Below are 19,728 nucleotides of genomic sequence, written 5' to 3' on the forward strand. Positions count from 1 at the left end.
CTTAAATTTGGTGTTGAATATGAGTGCTCTAAGTGCCTCACCCTTTGGCAGCCCTGCACAGGCATCTGTACTTCCAGAGCTCCTCACTCAAGGCATCCTAAGGCAGCCAGGGTGGAATCCCACTGCCCTTTACCCTTTGCACACTTCTTACTGTGCTGTGTAGTAGCCACTAGCTACAGGAGGCTACTGAGAGCTTGAAATATTAGTCCAAATTGAAACACAGCTTTCAAGGACTGTAACTTTCAAAGACTTAATAGAGTTGTGGAGTGTTTAAATAATTTTTATACTGATTATGTTGAAATGAAAAATTGAGTTAACCAAAAGTATCATTAAAATTAGCTTTATCTATTCTTTTTTACTTTTAAAATATTGCTCTGAGAAAAATTTAAATTATCTGTGTGGTCAGATGTGTGGCTTACATTATACTTCTGTGGGCCGATGCTGTTCTGGGGCCCTATTATTAACACAAATAGAGCAAGTCACCTCCAATAAGTGGTTCTCATTTAGAATTGTGTTTCTCCCTTTGTTCAAATGTTTCTGTATTGAGGGAGGACACCATCTGGCCTCTAATCCCTGTATGCAGAGTAAGTTCACAGACGTGCCATTCCCAGGGACCTGTGGACATTTATTGGATTGTTTTTTCCCCTTCTGGGAATAGAATTCTTGGTTGACAGGTTTTTTTTTTTTCTTTCCGTAACTTAAAATTATGATCCAATTGTCTTCTACCCTTTACAGTTTCTGTTGAAAACTCAGATATCAGTCTTATTATTGCTCCTTTGAGGATAACATCCCTTTATTATTTTATGGGCTTTTAAGATTTCCTCTTTCTTTTTGACTTTCAGCCATCTAATTATGATGTGTCCAAGTGTGATTTTCCTTATCTTCTCAGAGATTTGAAGTATGGTTTGAATATACAGTTTGATATCATTTCACCAATTTTGAAAAATTCTCAGTATTTATTTAAAATCTCTTTCTTGTCTCCTTCTGAGACGCCCAACTGCATGGAGGTTAGACTTCTCTTCCTTTTCCCACATATAATTTAAGGCCCTGTTCTATATTTTCATCATTTTCTCCCTTTGTAATATTTTCACTAACCTGTCTTGTAGTTATAATTTTTTTATGATCCCCTATTCAAATAATGAATTAAATTATTAACTTTTGTCATAATAATTTTTAGTTCTGGGATTTCTGCTTGACTTTAAAAAAATAGATTTAGAACAATGATGAAATTATCCTGTCACTCTAAAGAATATTCTATAATTCTTTTCCTCCTTTTACCTGAGCATTAATCATAGTTATTTTAAAGTCCCTGTCTCATAACTTCAAAATCTGAATCACCTGAGGGTCATATATATATTTCTGTTTTAAATTACTTGGCTCTATCTTTTAGTATGTCTTATGATTTTTTATTGTGTGCTGGTCATTTAAGGTGGAAGACTATTGAGGCTCTAGATGATGATGTTGTCCTGCGAAGAGGGTGTTAAGTTTTGCTTTTGGCAGGCAGATAGAGAAATGTCAGATCATCTTGACATATCAAAGGTTGATTTTAGATGTTGTTGGTTCTGGTCTGTTTAAATTTTTCTCCTTCCTCTTTGTCTTTGGTCTTTTGTCCTAGAGAAGTGTCCTTACTCCTAGAACTTAGTCCTTTTAAAGTTGCCACTCAAAGTTTGGAGTGTTTGAGGTTGGGGTTGTGACTCAGTGGTAGAGTGCTCCCTAGTACATGTGAGGCCCTGGGTTCGATCCTTAGCACCACATAAAAATAAATAAATAAAATAGAGGTATTGTGTTCAACTACAACTAAAAAAAAATTAATAAATATTTTTTAAAAAGTTTGGAGTGTTTGTTAGGGCCCTTTTGAAATCTTTGTCAGATCTTTAACCTTCTAGCTACTGTTATTTGTTGTTGTTGTGCTTCTTGGAATCTTGAGATATTCAAACACAGAGAGAAGTCTATCAGTGATTTAAACGGCAAAATTTGGGGGGGCTTTTCCTTTGATGACCTTTGCTCTAGGATTTTGACTCTCAAGTCTCCAATAGTTTAACTATTATTATTATTATTATTAGTAGTAGTAGTAGTAGTAGTGGTAGTAGTAGTAGTACCAGGAATTGACCCAGGGGTGCTTATCCACTGAGCCACATCCTCAGCCCTTTTTATTTTTTATTTTGAGACATGGTCTCACTAAGTTACTTAGGGGCTTACTAAATTGATGAGACTGACTTTGAACTTGCCATCCTCCTGCCTCAGCCTCCTGATTTCTCTGGGATTATAGGCGTGCGCCAGTGTACCTGGCAACAGTTTGACAATTCTGGATTCCAATTTCTTTCTCCTCAGCTAAACAAGACTGTGATTTCTGTTTGAATCTATTCCCTAGTATGATTTGAGAATGTCTTCAAAGAAAAATTTGAGGGTAAATATGACACTTATATGCTTAAGGACTCTAGTTCCTCATATGCAAAACTTATTTGGGTTGCCCTCCTCTGCCTTCAAGCAGTGATTTTATATATGGATATATATTCTACAAACTTGTCCAGCTTTCACAATCATTTTTGGCAAAAGAATTAGTTGGGTACAATCTACCTTGTCATAGCCAGAATGAAACATCTAAGTTTGGCAGGACATTATAACTCTCCAAGAAATGTGACCAGGGATCTTCTCAGCCTTCATCCGGAGGGAATAACAGAATTAAAGGGCTTATTCAAAGTTGATTTTTTTAACACTCCATAAAACAATTAAATATTTGACTTTTTATGTGAGAGATGTGAGGATCTACATTTTAGCAGCTCACCAAACTAAACCTCACAGTAGGCAAAAATTTTTACCGGCAATGCCATCTATGCAAGTATCCCAATCACACTCCCTTGACAATACACTCCCTGTATTCATTCCTGGATGTCAAATTCCTCATTGTAATATCTTATTCAAGCCTGTTTTCCCAGGTAGTATCTTAGGCTAATAGAGAATTTTGTTTGCTTTTATAAACTTTTTTCCTCCTTCAACCATATTTAAAATTTTACTTTTGTGTAATATTCTTCTCAGGCTAGTTATTAGCACCATAGTAACATATTTTGCTATGAAAACATATAAAATGGTCTAGTCTTTTAATCCTCAACTTTTTCGTCTACAAAGTTAGAATATTTACCTTTCAAATAATGACAAAAAGGAAACAAAATATGAGAAAATTTTACAATGTGTAAAACACTTTCAAATATTATTATTAGTAATTATGGATGTTTCACAAATCTGGAGATTTCTAGATTAAGTCTGACTGCCCTAATCTGAGAAGACACAAGTTAAAAAATTCTGCTCAGCCAGGTGTGGTGGTGCATGCCTGTAATCCCAGTGGCTTGGGAGGCTGAGGCAGGAGGATCGTGAGTTCAAAGCCAGCCTTAGCAATGGTGAGACGCTAAGCAACTCAGTGAGACCCTGTCTCTAAATAAAATACAAAATAGGGCTGGGGATGTGGCTCAGTGGTCGAGTGCCCCTGAGTTCAATCCCCAGAACAACAACAACAAAAAAATTCTGCTCAGCCCTTGCCACTCAAACATTGGGAGAATAGGAACAGGGTTACTGGGATAAATGTTCTTGTCTGGAAGGAAAAAATAAAAATAAAAACAAAAATGAGAGACAAATAGAAGATGGAGAACTGTAGCCATTCTGAAGGCCCATTGGGCCGATGTATCAAGGGCTCCTGTCCTTTGGCTGAGAAATGTTCCCCGAACAGGCCTGATGCCACTTGCTTGATGAGACATTGTTCTTTGTGGTCCTTTGCTCTGCCTCCTGGAAATTTATTCCTTCTTCATAATCATCTGGCCACATATAAAGTGAAATTACATCTTCCTGGGGCAAAGGGGAGGGAGTGGTGGGGCAGGGAAATGGGGGTTGGAAAGATGGTGGAATGAGATGGACATCATTACCCTAGGTACATGTATGACTGCACATATGGTGCGACGCTACATCATGTACAACCATAGAAATGTAAAGTTGTGCTGCAGTTGTTCACAATGCATTCTGCTGTAATATATACCTAATTAAAATAAATTTGAAAGAAAATAAATTACATCTTCCATAGAAATTTTTAGACTTTCTCACCTGCTTCCTGCCTATAGATGATTCACAGTCCAAAGGTTGTGTTTAGTATTATACAGGACAGTCTCTTAATTCAGAGTGATACTTTTCTTTTGAGTTTCCTCGAAAACTTTGATTTCAGGCCAGGCATGATGGTTGCCATAATCCCAGCATCTTGGGAAGCTGAGGCAGGAGGATTGAGAGTTCAAAGCCAGCCTCAGCAATTTAGTGAGACCCTGTCACTAAATCAAATATAAAAAGGGCTGTTTTCTTGTTTCTATGCCTTTCTTTCTCTTAATTTCAAGAATCGGGTTTCAGCATTATCAGATGTCAGTAAGAGAGCTATTTCCTTTGTCTCTTTCCTGGGCTATTTCTTTTACATGACAGCATTGCTGAACACCATAATCTTTATTGTATCCTTACTCTGAGATACCTCAATGCAGCCAGAGGTTTTAGAAATCTTTAATTTGACCGTTATTGAGAGGCTGAGTTTTACTTGGCTTTTTAAAATATTTCCTTTATGAGATTTAGGATCAGTTGAGCTTTTCCAGCTTCATAAAATATCAAATTTCTGGAATGTCTCTGTTCCCTCTCATTTCTATTTGCAAACTTCTACATTCATTTAGAAGCTTGTAATTTTTGTATACATGGCCAAGTGCAGCCAACAGTGCTCAGCATACACAGTGATCATAGTTTCCAAGCGCTTCTCTAGAGATTTAGGTACATTAAGAATATTATTTGCCTTCCAAGTTATCAAAGGTGTTGGTTTTGCCAAATATTTCACCACTTCACAACAAGGATTGTGCTCCTTCTTGTTTCCATTAACAGCTTCTTTATTCATTGCCCAACCACTAAGTCAGTATCAAAATTTTAGGTTTCTGTTGTGGGAGCATCCCTCCTTTGATATTAATTTCTATAACAAATTAGTTTATGCTGCAGGAATGTTTTTTTAAACCCAGTTCTTGGTTGTTTTTTTAATAACAAAAGCTGTAGTTCCTGCTCATGCTCCTCCTCAGGTAGATCACTAGTGGTCCCCTTAGGAACCAGACTGAAGAAGGCTCTGTCTCCATGTGCTTCCATGATTTTCCCCAGGCAGGAAAAAGTAAATGGCAACTCTTAAAGGTTCCACATAAAAAGGAAATATCTCATTTCTGCTCATATTTCATGAGTCAAAACAAGTTATATGGCCAAACCCAACTCTAGGGGGAGGGCTGAGGGAGCATAATTCTGTTACATGCCTGGAAGGAGAGGAAAGATCATTGAGCAACTCTAATGGTTGCCCCCATGGCAACACCCTGGCCTAAGGAAATGATTGCTGGCAGTTGTGTAACTATTTAGGATCATGGCACACTGCCTGCCTGCCTGTGTGTGTGTGTGTGTGTGTGTGTGTGTATGAGTATCAAACTTTTAGGTTTATGAGAGAGAGAGAGAGCAGCTCTGCCCCACATTGTTGCAGGCAGTAAACATGACGCCTTTCTCCATATGGCTTTCATTACAACTTCCTTTCATTAGGAAACCAGTGGGGGTGTTCTGGAACATCACAGAAATACCAGGAATGAGACCCACCAAGTTGCTTACAAACTCAGCAATGCTTCCTTCCAATATTCAAGAAAAAATAAACCCCTAGGGTAATCTGACTTCTCTCTCTCTTTTTCCCACTGAGACCTTGGACAAGAAACATCACTTGAAATTCTGTGATAATATGGGAAATAACATGGGGTGTACCTCAGTGGCAGAGCACTTGCCTAGCATGCTCAGGAACCTGGGTTGGATCCCCAGCACTGTGAGGGGGAAAAAAAATGGAAAGAAAAACAATTTTCAGGAATAAGAACACTGGAGGATTCTTCTTTTGGTAGCATTGACAATGATGTATTGTTAATTTTACTTTCTTTTTCAGGAACAAGCACCCACTTTAAATTCAACCACGAGCGAGAAGAGGTTGTAGAGTTCACATTGGTATTTCGGTCAATGATTTTCTTTTCAGACTCAATATAACCCAAAGAGGCAATGAAATTTTATGGAAGTTAATTGATTGAACCCAGGGGCACTTAAACACTGAGCCCCATCCCCAGTCCTTTTTATTTTTTATTTTGAGACAGGGTCTTGCTAAGTTGCTCAATCTGGCTTTGGACTTGCAATCTTTCTGCCTCAGTCTCCCTACTCACTGGAATTGCCAGTGTGTACCACCATGCCTGGCTACTTCTCCCCAGGGGCTTCATAGGGGCTATGAAGAGAAGTCGGCTTCTGCAGCTGAAGAGCATATAAGAGGTATCTAAGTGGAAGGTTTCATTTGAAATGGATCCCAGCATTTGAGGACTAGTAGGTAATCCTATTTTAGTGGCAAATAGTTGTTAAAAGGAAAAGGCACATAGCAGATGCCTTAGTGTAAGAAAAAGAATGACGTTTGACTTTGTGGACAATTATGGGTTCAAATTTCTGTGCCAGCTGGGCAGAGTGGTGCTCATCTGTAATTCCAACAGCTCAGGAGGCTGAGGCAGGAGGATCACAAGTTCAAAGCCAGCCGCAGCAGCAACTTAGTGAGATCCTAAGCAACTCAGTAAGATCCTGTCTCTAAATAAAATACAAAACAGGGCTGGGGATGTGGCTTATTGGTTTAGTTCCCCAAGGATTCAATCTCTGGTTACTCCCTACCCCCTCCAAAAAAGAGGAAAAAAAAAAAAGAAAAAAGAAAAAGAAAGAAAGAAAAAGTCAGTTCCATGAAATGTCTGACACTGACTCTGTAATCTTGGGAAAATCCTCACTGTCATATGACAGAAGTATACCTTCTTATAGCACAGCATGAAGAGTAAGTGAGTCAGTGAAGTGAGGTGCTCAGTTCCATGGCTGAACCACGTAGGTGCTCTGTAAATGCTGGTTCATCACTTGTCTCCCCAAGAAAAGGCCCTCTAGAGAGAAAGTAGAGAATTCTGACCAGGAATGGACCCTGGGGTCTAAAAATATGAGAACCCACCTCAGAAAAAAAACAAAAAAACAAGATACTACTAAAGAATTTTAAAAAATTGTGGTCGAATGACCCCTTTCACCTCAGAGTTTTATAATCCCACTCCCTACCATCTCTCCTTTTCTGTTTATTATTCTCTCTCTCTCTCTCTCTCTCTCTCTGATTATATCTTTTCCTTTTAAAAACGACTTCTTCCAGCTCCTGGATTTTATTCTTTCTCTTTGTTTCTGTCGTCCTCTTCTTCATGCTGTTCCATTTTTCTGTCACTCCCAATCCATAGTTCTCTCTCTTCTCTCCTGTTTTGTATTTCATCCTGTAAGTTGTTCAGCATGGGCCACCTGGAGGTGAATCTTGGAGACTGTGCTGGCTGTCTTTGGTGCCTCTCTGTGCACCCTTTCTGTAGCTGTCTCCAGTGACCCTCAGTGAAACCCCTTCCCCTGTGCCCCTTCCGGGCATTCCCTGGGCCATGTCAATCTGTTTCCCTACTAAAAATCTGTTCTTAGAATTGGATCTGATCAACTCTAGAGACAAAAGTATAAACAACTTACTGAGTTTGAAGCTTTACTTTTCTCAAGAGTACTAGAATCCCAATTAAGTGCAAAGCCTTTAGACTAAGAATAAATCTCTAGAAATAATTCCAGGTAATAGGAAATGACGGAGCACTTTTTCTTTTAGGCAGGAGTCTTTTCCTGCCCAATACACCTATTCACAGAATTTGATCTATTTTGATATTTTAGAAGAAAATAAATAGATTCAGATTGAGGTACAGTTAGATTTGGCCACCTTGTGGTACGTGGCAGTGTTTCAGTCTCATCGGTTTAGAGCTAGAAACTAATTACAAAGGGATCCTGTGCAACAGATGCAACAATTAATTTAAGGTAAATCAGTTCAATCTGGCTTTTTCATCCTTTCTGTATTTTATCAAATTTAATGTATTGCAAGGCAATATGAGCCCCATTATACATGTTTGCAACCAGCATGAATCAATCAAACCAAAAGGCCTTTGCACCCTGACAGTGTCCTGGCAGCTTGTTGGGGGTTGCCAAGTATGAGCTCCATGGTCATGGTCAGCCCCATGCTAAAGATTTGCATGCTTTTCAAGGGCTTATAAAAATATCTGACTCCTGAAAATGGTATTGGTCCTCAAGTATGACAACTAAAAATTAATAGATATTGAACTGAATCTCTGCAAATCAAAGCATTCAATCAACTGGCTACTGCTCAATTATTATGTCATTATATATACATTATATTTAATGTGGGAGGTGAATTTATTTGAATGTTTTGTTGTGGGATTGGATCTTCCACAAGTAAGCACGCACACCGGCCCTCGGGGGTCTTAGAACAGCCCTGGGTATCAGAGATTTGAAAATCTGCATCAAAGTGAAAAAATAAGGAACCATTTCTCCAGAGTCACATGAGTCTCTAGGCACAAGTTCAGTGAGGAGTTTGCGCAGGACGAGGCGGCTGCACAGGGATCAAAAATGGGAGACACCCTTTTTGATCAGAACTCCTTCATGGAGTAAATTGTTATATGAGATAGGAGAATGTGATGGACTGAGTTATATTGTCCCCAAATTAACATTTTCACGCCTTCAATCCATAGATGACTATATGGCAGGCAAGGCCTTCAAGGAGATGATTAAGGCTCCAGGAGGTCCTAAGTGTAGGGCCCTGATCCTTTAGAACTGGCATCCTTGTTAAAAAAAAAAAAAAGGCATTAGATTTCCCTCTCTTTTGGATGGAGAAGGTGGCTATCTACAAGCCAGGAAGCAGGTCCTCAGCAGGAACCAAATCTGCCAGTGTCTTAAATTTGGACTTCCAGCTCTGTGGCCCAGAGCAGGGCTTTTGCATTATTCTGGTTGAGCAAATCTGGACAGGAACTGAACTTCCCAGGTCTGTGTGACTCCTGGTGGAGTGCCTTTCTGCCCTCTAAGCCTCCACCTTCCTCTAAATACATACCAAATGAATTCTTAAAGAATATCTGTTTTGAAGGGGCAGCAAGCTATCAATCACCTCGAGCACCTGCAGGCCTGTATTGGATCCCACCCTGGCGAACCTGTAACCCCTCATACCTCGAGGTCATAGCCGATGCCGTGGGCCTTGCACATCTGGAGAAAGACATAGTGGAAAACCAGAGAGAGATTGTTGTGCCTCAGCTGGGTGCTCATCACGGCATAGCGGCTGGTTGCCAGCAACTGGAAAAGGCCACAGCTGAAAGTTAGGCTCTTTCTAAACACATTTAGACACACTTTGGGAGTTAGAATAGCTGCAGACAAGCAGAAAAACTAGAGTGGCCTTGTCATTGACATCTTACAGAACTGTGGGGTATTGGTGAGACAGGGGCACTGTGTCTTTGAGAGGAAGATCACACAAATAAACTGCCAGTTTTATCACTTTGTATCAAGGGTCCATGCTGCTATAGATTGTTGAATTTCCCCTTAGTTCCATGTGTGAAGGTCTTAGTCCCCAGGGCCGTGCTATTGGGAGGTGGTGGAACATTGGGAGGCGGGTCCTTATGAGCTGTCCTTAGGTTAGTGGGGACATGCCCTCAAAGAGGATTGCGGGAGCCCCATGCCTTTCTCTTCCTCTCTTGCTTTGAGTCCTGGCTCATGATGAAAGTGGTTTTGCTCTACTACCTTCCCCCCCAGTTTTACAATCTGTCATCCCCACCAGAGGCCTAAAGCAATGGAGCCACTCCATCATGGACAGGACCATAAAAACTGTGGGCAAAATACACCTTTTCTCTTTAAGTTAAAATTACCTCAGATATTTTGTTTTAGTAACAGAAAGGTGGCCAACACATATGCTATCAACATGACTTATTGCTGATGATGCTCACCTGGATTATCTGGCTACAATTTCTTCTGCCACCTTAGCAAAACTTTACAGGTTTCTCTCCTAAAGGTGCTTTTTCTCCTTTCCCATACCATACATTTTGGAAGCAAGCCACTGAACATAACCCACTTGCTTGAGGTTGCTAATATTATAATTTTTTTTTGTACCAGGGATTGAACTCAGGGGCTCTCAACCACTGAGCCACATGCCCAGCCCTATTTTATATTTTATTTAGAGACAGGGTCTCAATGAGTAGCTTAGTGCCTTGCTTTTTGCTGAGGCTGGCTTTGAACTCACCATCCTCCTGCCTCAGCTTCCTGAGCCGCTGGGATTACAGGCATGCGTCATTGTGCCCAGCTCAATATTAGAATTTTGATATGAAGTGCTTTCTTTGGAAGATGACTATTCTTTATCTTGCTTATCCATCAGGGGGAGCTACCCCAAAGAGACTAGTTACAATAAACCCAAAGAATTTTACATACATATTTCCCCAAAATATTTAAAACTGAATACACAAAAAGTAACACATTGAATCCTGATAATTTTGTAGCATTCCATTTTTGAGATGTGACATTTACATCTGACAATCAGCTGTTTTTCCTGGGATAACTAGAAATTTGAAGAACTGCATATAGGGCAAACTTAGGTCATAGAAGATAAGATTCCTGGCCCAGATCTTAAACTTAAGGGATCCTCAGGTGCTGGGCAACCAGGTGCAGTGACTTGGAAAAGAAGGCAAAGGAGGTGCAAATGGTGGGAAGCTGGCTGTGGGCGATCCTAGCAAGCTGACACTCATCCATAGTCAGTCTTCAGGCTGTCTATCTGTCTGTCTGTCTCTGAGATAATGCAGAGATCTGGGGATGACTGAGTGCCATCACAGGGCGGTCATATCCTTTCCTCTCCTGTGTATCTCTCACACAACACAGGTTTCATGGTCACCCCATGTGGAGTATCTTTTCCTTCAGCATTTATATCAAGTGCTGTTATCTGAGGGTCATAGTCAGTACCGCTGTTAAGGCTGCTCTTCCCATATGTAGGCAGAATCCATGCCTATGAAAATGTTAGGGGGTTGGGGTTGTGGCTCAGTGGTAGAGCACTTGCCTAGGATGTGCGGGGCACGGGGTTCTATCCTCAGCACCATGTAAAAATAAATAAATAAAGGCATCGTGTTCATTCACAACTAAAAATTTAAAAAAATAAAAATAAAAAGATGTTAGGCCCCTGAAGACTAATGCATCTTGGATTGCACACCTTCATATGTGTTATCCCATCTGTAGCCACTGGAATTTTTTAAAAACTTTAACTAATATACAAAAACATAAAAATACATATTAATGGGCTATCATGTGATGTTTGATACATATATATACTCTATAATGTTTAAGTCAGGTTAAACATATTTATCTCCTCAAACATTCATCATGTTTGATCAAAAGCCTTTCTTCTGGCTTTTTGAAAGGTACAGTGTCTAATTGTTATCCATAGTCACCATACTGGCAATAGTAATCCAGAGCTTCTTGTCCCCATCTAACTGTGACTTATACCCATTGGTCAAGCTTTCTCCATCATCTCCCAGGATTTTTGTTTTCTTTTGGACAAAATAAAATCTACTTGACCCTCCCATGCCTGTACATTGTTATCACCCTTGACCTATCATGAGTTGCTCTCCTATCTATCTCTTGGTTTCTGAATCTCTAAATTGGGCATTATGCTAGAATGCAGAGCAGGCCTTCAGTGTTTACTGAATGAGAGAAAGATTGAATAAATGGAATAGATTAGGTGGAGAGCACTTCCCTCTGACTTGAGACTCTTCAAAACACGTGACTCAAGGCGTAGCCAGTCAATGAGTGCTTAGGGTGGAAGCCTGTGATTTACAAAGCCTAGAGGATGGTCACACCATCTCCCCAAGAATGACAACTCAGGGCCATCTCTCAGGCTTTGCCTCCTGGAGGACAATGTGGTCCAGATGGACTAAGATTGGTGAGGTGACCAAAACCAGCTAAGAGAAGCTCTGGCTCAGCTGGTTAGTCAGTCTGGATGGCCACGGCCACCAGCTCTGTCCACCCTGCCATGCCAGGCTGTGCCTTGCTCCTGCCTTCAATGAAGGCCCAGAAGCCTGAACTTTTGCACATGGCAGTGAACTGTAAATACTCTGGAATTCTATTGTGGTTACTGAACATGTAATTGCGTGGTAATTGCCATGAATTCAAAAGATAATTCCAAGGTTATTTTTGTCTTCTAAACTTGTCTTATGCTGCCATACTATATAAACAAGCAAAATCAAGATCAAGCCCCAGTCAGCCAGAAGGACAGGCAGGCACCTGCTTGTACGATCAGCTCAATGCTGTGTATCTTGTCTCCAGAGTACAGCAGAAGAGCTCACTGTCCTGTGGTACGTGGTTATTAGACAGGTGGCACTGAGGTTTCTTCCTTTCTGTGGATGCAGACTGCAATCCCACCTCCTGCCGAACCTGAGCTTGAAATTCATGAAAGATCCAAAGGAAGAGTCAGACATTTAGTATGTCTCTCAGTTGCTGCATCTTTTCTGTTACCATCACCAACCTAGTCCAGACCTTTATTTCCAGGGAGTGCTGGAGATAGAGATGCATGCAGAATTCTGCTGTGGAAAGGTTGTATGGAATCAGCAAGGCTGATCGTCAAAACCTGTCTGGGCCACTTACTATCTGTGTGATCTTGAGCATATCATTTAACGTCTCTGAACTTTTGATCACCTAGCACTGGGCCTGGAACCTGGTAAATGGTAGCTGCCATTTTTGTTGCGGTTCCTTTAAAAGGGCTTTGGACCTACAATACATGTAATTCCGAAGGTTGTTCCTTTGCTGATCCTCTGTCTCCTGGGATTTCGAGTTTACCCCCAGTTGGATGGTTTTCCCCAAGCCCAGGTTCTCCCCAGGTTGGTCATTCTCCTGCTCAGAAGTCTTCATGTCTCTTCTTAAGGGCCTTCAAGTTGAAATCCAGGAGCTTGGCTGAGTGGGCAGCCCCAGGCTTGCTCACTGCTCTGTCCTCGCCACTCCTTACCTCTCCCTCCCCTGATTCTCTGCTCTTGGTTCACTACTGCCTCTTTACAGACCAGTCTCTCTTCAGACTCATTCCCATCTGCTGGGGGAGGTCTCTTACTGATTGCTCTCATCCTTAAGGCCATACCAAGTTCTGTGTACTTTACAGTATCCCCTGGACCTACTAGTCCAATGCATGTCTCCTAAGAACTCCAGCAGTAGGCCGGGATTCTGTCACTCAAATGGCATTTACAGGAGGCCTTGTGGGTTTTCCTTGTGTATGTGCTGTTTTAATGCCAACGTCTCTTCTGTATCTCCTCTCAACTTCTCAAGGATGGGAATTTTGTCAAGTGTCTTTGTATCTTGATGCTTGGTGAAATTCCTGGCGTATATTAAGTGCTCAATAAATGTGTTACAATAATCCTAAGAAAGATGAACATAAAGAATATACCTCCTTTTAAAAAAGACTTAACCAATCCTACGGTTTCTACAGAAAAAAAAATCTGTTGAAATGTATTTTCTAAGCTATACTTAAAACACGTACAAAAAGATGCATGTACAAAGTTATTCTCTATAGTATTGTTTGTAATATGAAAAATGGAAGCAACCCCAAAATCTACCTGCAGAGAAAAGGGTAACTAAATTATGGCACAGCATGCAAACAGAATAACATGCGGATGTTGAATGAGAACATTCTTAATGAACTGGTATAGAAAGTTCTTCAGAGAAGAAAGTGAAATTCAGAAGTGTGAATCATAGGGAACATTTTGGATATAAAGGGGGAGAGAGATCTTCTATGTGTGTATTTACTTGTCTGTACAAAGGATATGCTGAAAGCACACACAAGCCCTGAGAGTGGAGGTGATCGTTGTGGGGTGAGGTGGGAGCTGGGCAATAGGCTTCATAGCCATCAGAAGGACTGGCCTTTTGAATCATGCAAATTATATGTACTTCAAAAACTTAAATAAGAATGCCATTAAACTTGATCTTGAAGAGCTGAAATGTTACTTCCTGAGTATTTTTGTGTGGAAAATGTTTTAGAAAAATATATAAAAGCTTGTCTCTAGGGCTCATGGTATAGGTGACACGATCTTTTCCATACTTTCTGCTGTTTATATTGAAATCTTGTTTCTTTTCCAAAATCCAAGACTCATCCACACCCATCCAACCCATAGAGTGCTACTGAATTTTGGCTGAGCTCAGAGCAGACAAGTAGCCAGCTTCTGAAGGCACCATGCCTACCAACAGCCTCAGTCCACAGGGGGAGGGATGCTCCTCTGGAGAAAGACTTTTCTTGATGGCCTCACCCAGAGACTTCCTCTGGATGAGTGTCACCTCCTCTGTGGCAGGATCCCTGACTCTCAGCCAGGGTGAGTCAGGGTAAACATACAAGCCTTGAAATTTGACAACCCTGAGGTTAAATCTTGGCTTTATCAGTTGCTTGCTGAGCAACATTTACTGAGTTGCTTAATATTTCTTAACATTCTTTGATCTTCTTATCTAAAAATAAACATGATAATAGTAATTGCTTAATATATTGAGTTGTAAAAATATTCCTGTAAAGCCTGTATCAAATACCTGATGTGGAAAAAGGCTCACCGCATTCTGGATGTTATTATCATACTAACATATGCGGCATAGTTATCTGCTGCCTAATTGTATCCTTCCATAAATCTGGAACTCTTTGCTGCTTGTCCTTATGTCCTGTGGATGGTTATTTTGTTGTTGTTGTTGTTTTCTTATGTGTGTGTGTGTGTGTACTAGAGATTGAACCCAGGGACACTCTATCACTGCATCCCCAGAACTTTTTATGTTTTACATTGAGACAGGGTCTCACTAAGTTGCTCAGGCTGGCCTTGAACATGTGATCCTCCTGCCTCAGCCTCCCGAGTCACTGGATCACAGGTGTGTGCCACCACACACAGCCTCTGAATGCCAGGCACGAATACATGTTGAGTAAATATCTGCTGGATTTACTTCCTCTTGATTCTTCCTGAAAGCATTAACTCATACAGCTAAGGTGATGGCTGATGAAGACTTACTGTCATAACAATATTATGCCTTTCTAAAAGTTTCTGGGGGAGGGCAGCTCCATGCAGGAAAGGCTGCAGTATAGAGGACAGGCCTTTCCCATGTTCCCTCGCAGCTGAAGTTGCCCAGGTGGGCTGGAAACAGAGCTCCTTCCTACAGGCCCGCAAAATCAGCTTGCTCAAGAGAACTTGGCATCATTTAGCCCTCCCTTATTCTCAAAATAAGGAAACTGAGGCCAAGGACAAGATCAGAACTCATGATGCCTGACTCCCAGACCAGTGCCCTTCACTCCAGATTCCCTGGCCGCATGGAGAACATGTGGGAATTTAAGAAGCAAGCCTTTTCTACAAAAACAGGGAAAAAATAAAAGACAAAGCATTATTGGTAGAAGTCTAGTCTTATTAAACTACCTTTCTAAATCACAATCTAACAAGAGTGCTTCAAGCTAAATAAAGGAAGCTCGAAATACTCCTTTTCACTGGAGAATATAATTTTGCTTCAGCCACAATTTAAATTGATTTAGTTCTGAGCACCAGCATTTGAAGTGTGGAGCATATTCTATTTTCGCCATGATACTTGTTTTGACAGTGATGCATTTCAGTTGACATAGTTGAAATCCTTATGTAATAAATCTCTGCCTGAAAATTAATCATGTTTATAATATTCTGAGAATTAATAACACCCATTGCTCAAATCATTAACTTAAAAAAGGAGCTTCCAAAATCTGTTCTCGGCAGTAAGGGACCACAAATAAATGAATGTTTGATAAAATAATCCAAGTAGCAGTTTAACAAGCGTAAACTGGAATGTGGCTGCAATAACACAGAACTATTGTTTAAGGGTTGGCAGAGGCTGATGAGGTTCTTATTTCAGTTACGAAGCAGGCATCCACATGCATAATGAACTGCTCTCTGAATTATTAATGTGTTGCTTATTTAGCCTCATCTGTCTAGAAGATAATGTATCCTAACTCTAATGAGTGATTGGTTTTATACATAATTACAGTAGCAGCGGTAGTGGGGAAATGTGTGCCTTCAAAGAACAAGTTCTAAAAATAAAGTCATCGCATAAACTCCGTTGTTGTTGCATTCTATCAAAATCAAACCCGAAGCATTTGAGAATTCATAATAAATTACAGGAGACAGAATCATTATTAACATCATAATTTAACACAAAAGGTTTTACTTAATCATTCATTATAGATCATGTGCTGTTAAGATGTGTATAAATGACTTGGGTTGTTTTAAGACATTGAGAAAGATGTTCCCTTTCGGCCACTCGCCAGCAGTGGCTTGGAGGGTCCAGAAAGAGGGGGCCCAGTGAAAACGGATAGAAAGGGGTGATGATTTTTTTGTGTGTGCCGATTATGACAGAACGTTATTTAAAAGTTCAAAAGTGATTTTTTGCTTATTTCTAAAACAGGCACACCTTGGATTTCTCACCTTCAGGTTTATTTGTTTACACCTTCAAGTGCTTATTTGCGGAGGAGACAGGTTCAGGAGTTTGCTCACCTGGTCTAATCAGGTCTAAACAGTCCAGCCACCTGTTTGTGACTTGGGACAACTCTGAGTCCTTTCTGGTAGTCCAGAACATTTTTTTTTTCTTTTCCTATCTCTGTATAACACATTATTAAAGAAATAAGCTCAGATGGGAGTATTTGATAGGCATTGGTTGTGATTGAGCTCATTCTCATAGTGGTTTCCTCTGTGTGTTTCCTCCCTCTTGGCCTTCAAAAGGGGCTGTCAACTGCAAGCCTGACGCATCGCGGTCTGTTCACACTTGTTCAGGAGGCTTCAATTGGTTGCAAATTGTGCTGTGTATGCATCTGTACATGCTTCTTAAAAAAAAAACAAACAACAACACAGCCTATCACATGTGCACACACAAGCACAGTGGCACCAGGGTGAGTGCATCCATCTTTCTCTCTAACACCAAAAGCGCTTTGAATGTCTCCCTGCATCAGAGACCCTGAACCGCTTTCCTACTGTAGAGACATTTGAATTATTGAAGATCGTAATGCTTCCTTCCGTCTTGTGTACAGGCAGTTCCCAAAAGTGTTTAACACTCTTGATCACAGGAGAATTCCCATCTGTGGCACGTGGCTAGGAACGAAACCTAGCGGCAATTGGGAAAATGGCAGAGTGCTTCTAATTCAAAGTACAACTTCTGCTCACAGTTTGTAAAGCTACTTAAGTGTAGTGAGTTGTCTTTGGAAGGCTTGTATTGAATACCAACTCAGCTTCCAGCTAGCTTCCTTTTGGAAGTGTCCTGCAGTTAGGTTCACTAGCCAAAAGGACTCACATGTTACTGCTCTCCCCCTCTGGCACTGAACCTGGGGTTCACAGCTCCCTTTAGTGAAGATAAAGGCCACAGGTGGGGCTGTGAGACACTGGTTCTCAGCAAGGTCCTGGGGCCTAATTAATCTCTCTAGTCCCACTCCGCCTCCCTTCTTTCTTTCTTTCCTTCCTTCCTTCCTTCCTTCCTTCCTTTCTTTCTTTTTGGTACCAGGGATTGAACTCAGAGGCCCTCAACCACTAAGCCTCACCCCCAACCCTATTTAGTATTTTATTTAGAGACAGGGTCTCATTGAGTTGCTTAGCACCTCGCTTTTGCTGAGGCTGGCTTTGAACTTGAGATCTTCCTGCCTCAGCCTCCCAAGCCACTGGGATTACAGGCGTGCACCACTGTGCCCAGCTCTGCCTCTCTTCTTAATCAGCAGACATCCAGGGGATTCCTGTGAATGAGGTCCTGGCTGGTAACTCACAGGACAACTGGACTGAGGGAGGAGGAGAAGCGGGAAGCTATTCGAGCCCTACGATACCAGGCACACTCTCTAGGGAGACTGTGGAGCCTGGCCAGAGTCAAAAAGGGTCCTTTAAATCCAGAGGCATCTCCTAGACCCAAAGGGATTCAGCAGAGGCAGGAGATGCTGCTCTGAAAAGGTATCTCTGGGACACTAGGATAGAGTCCTCTTTGATCTGTTTTCTATATTTGGATTTCAAGTGGTGCTTCATTTGCCAAAAGGGCTTGAAGCCTACTGCTGTAGAAGCAGAAGAAACCCTTGGCAGTTGTCACAGCAGATGTGGCTGGAGAGCCCCAAGACACTCCTACACTAAGGGCCATTAGGTACTTTTGACCTTTGATCCTTCTCTGCACGATCAATTTTGATTGTTGGACCAAGTATCTTGTGTCTCTGTGGAGACCTACCCTTGGCTATCCAGGTGCTGAGGTTGGTGACACTCAACCAGCTGCAGGACGTGGTCTCAGCCATCCTTGAGAGGGGCTAGTGATGAGAAGGGAGACTGTGATTGTTGGAAGAGACAGGTCAACGAAGGGCCTCATTAACCAAGCTGGGAAGTTGGAGTGGAGATTTTCCTGAAGGTCACAGGTGTTATTTAAATATCCCAAGTAGCAGAGTAACACTCATAGATTTGCTTTTTACCTTGCTGCTTTGTTTGTAATGTATGATTAGGACGAGGAGAGACCTAGGGGACAGGGAAACTTAGCCAGTATCTAGTGTGAGATAATGAAAGCAGAAACCCAGGCAATACCTTCCTGAAGGCAGAGGAAGGGCAGGGGTGAGGCGTTTAGCGGCCAGAACAAATATGACCTGGTTATTGAGTGGATGTGGCGCTAGGGGGTCTCTTATCAGCCTCCGAATGGAGGCACCTTGAAGGAGAGGTGACAGGGCAGTTTTGAATAGCTTGACCCTGGGGACTCGAAGCAGAGCAGTTCTGTGGAATATTGGATCAAGAGGCTGAAAACTTTAAAATAAAAACAGTAGGGGCTGGAAAATGTGGGGTGTGTCAGAACTAGCTTTTCCTTTCTCTAGTCAAGGAGCTCTGCACGCAGCGGCTGAGCCTTGCTGGACGTGGGGACAGTCAGGAAGCATCTGCTGCTTACCGGCTCTGTCAGGGAGCCACAGGGCCTCAATCTCCTTTCTTTCCTTGGTACGTAGGGGGGCACTTTAAGGATGCTCAAACTGCAATCCAGATGGCCATTCGTCAGATACAGGGTGAGCTGAGTCAGGGCCAGCTGGTCACTGTACGAGATGTTGAGGTCCGTTGCCCATACCTGATCAAAACAGGAGCCGGGAAAGTGAGGGTGAGATGGGGAGAGAAAGGAAAGTCCCCGCCACCCCTAACCAGACCGAACCCCAGTAGAGGGGACCACACCCATGACCAGGGGACTTGATGGAGATGTTGTTGCTTATTTTTGCATCGTTCAGCTGGGGGATGGAGTCTGACTCCAATCAGGATTCCAGGTTACATGGGAAGTTACAGAGATGAAAATAACAGATAAATCTAACAGAAGGGCCTTCCCGAAAGGCTTGGGTTGACTTGGATTTTTTTCGCCTGTGACTTGGCATTTCAGAGGTGTTCAGTGCAATGTTTTCTACTGAGAAAATGAGAATGGATGGATGTGTCAGGAGATGGGAAGCTCAAGTGGAGAAGAAAGAGGGCAAAGAGTGAGAGAGAATGAGCTGGGAAGAGTGAGTGAATAAGAGGAGAGGTAGTTTGCCTTGAATTGGGGGGAAAAAAAGCAGTGTTGACCTCTGGGAAACCCAACATGATTTTAATGGGAAACTGATGGTTGGCCTGTAAGGCTTAGCTCCACCGCCATTTTACTGTGAGAGTGCAAGAATGTCTCATGGCCACCCCACTTCATTTTTAATGCTGAATTAAAAGTGAAAATGCTTCAAAAAGTGGGGAAGAACACTAGGATGCATTAAAAACAAAAACAGACATTAATTGAATCAAGCATTACTGTCACCTACAAGATAACCGAGCAAAATCCATTAATTCCTTGAACAAA

At 41.6% G+C, this 19,728-nt stretch overlaps 1 protein-coding gene across 1 annotated transcript in view; it reads right to left on the reverse strand.

Moving 5' to 3' along the window:
- The window catches only part of Iqch (IQ motif containing H), a 129,149-nt gene that overhangs the window by 10,997 nt on the left and 98,424 nt on the right, over positions 1–19,728 (reverse strand). Inside the window, exons 13-14 of the mRNA XM_015480496.2 lie at positions 18,817–18,987; positions 9,103–9,225 (exon numbers count right to left, since the gene is read on the reverse strand). Coding sequence (XP_015335982.2) covers positions 9,103–9,225; positions 18,817–18,987 — 294 coding nt within the window. The remainder of the gene's footprint in view (positions 1–9,102; positions 9,226–18,816; positions 18,988–19,728) is intronic.

The sequence above is a fragment of the Marmota marmota genome, unplaced genomic scaffold, assembly GCF_001458135.2.
Source record: "Marmota marmota marmota unplaced genomic scaffold, marMar, whole genome shotgun sequence".
In the NCBI taxonomy this organism is placed as follows: Eukaryota; Metazoa; Chordata; class Mammalia; order Rodentia; family Sciuridae; genus Marmota; species Marmota marmota.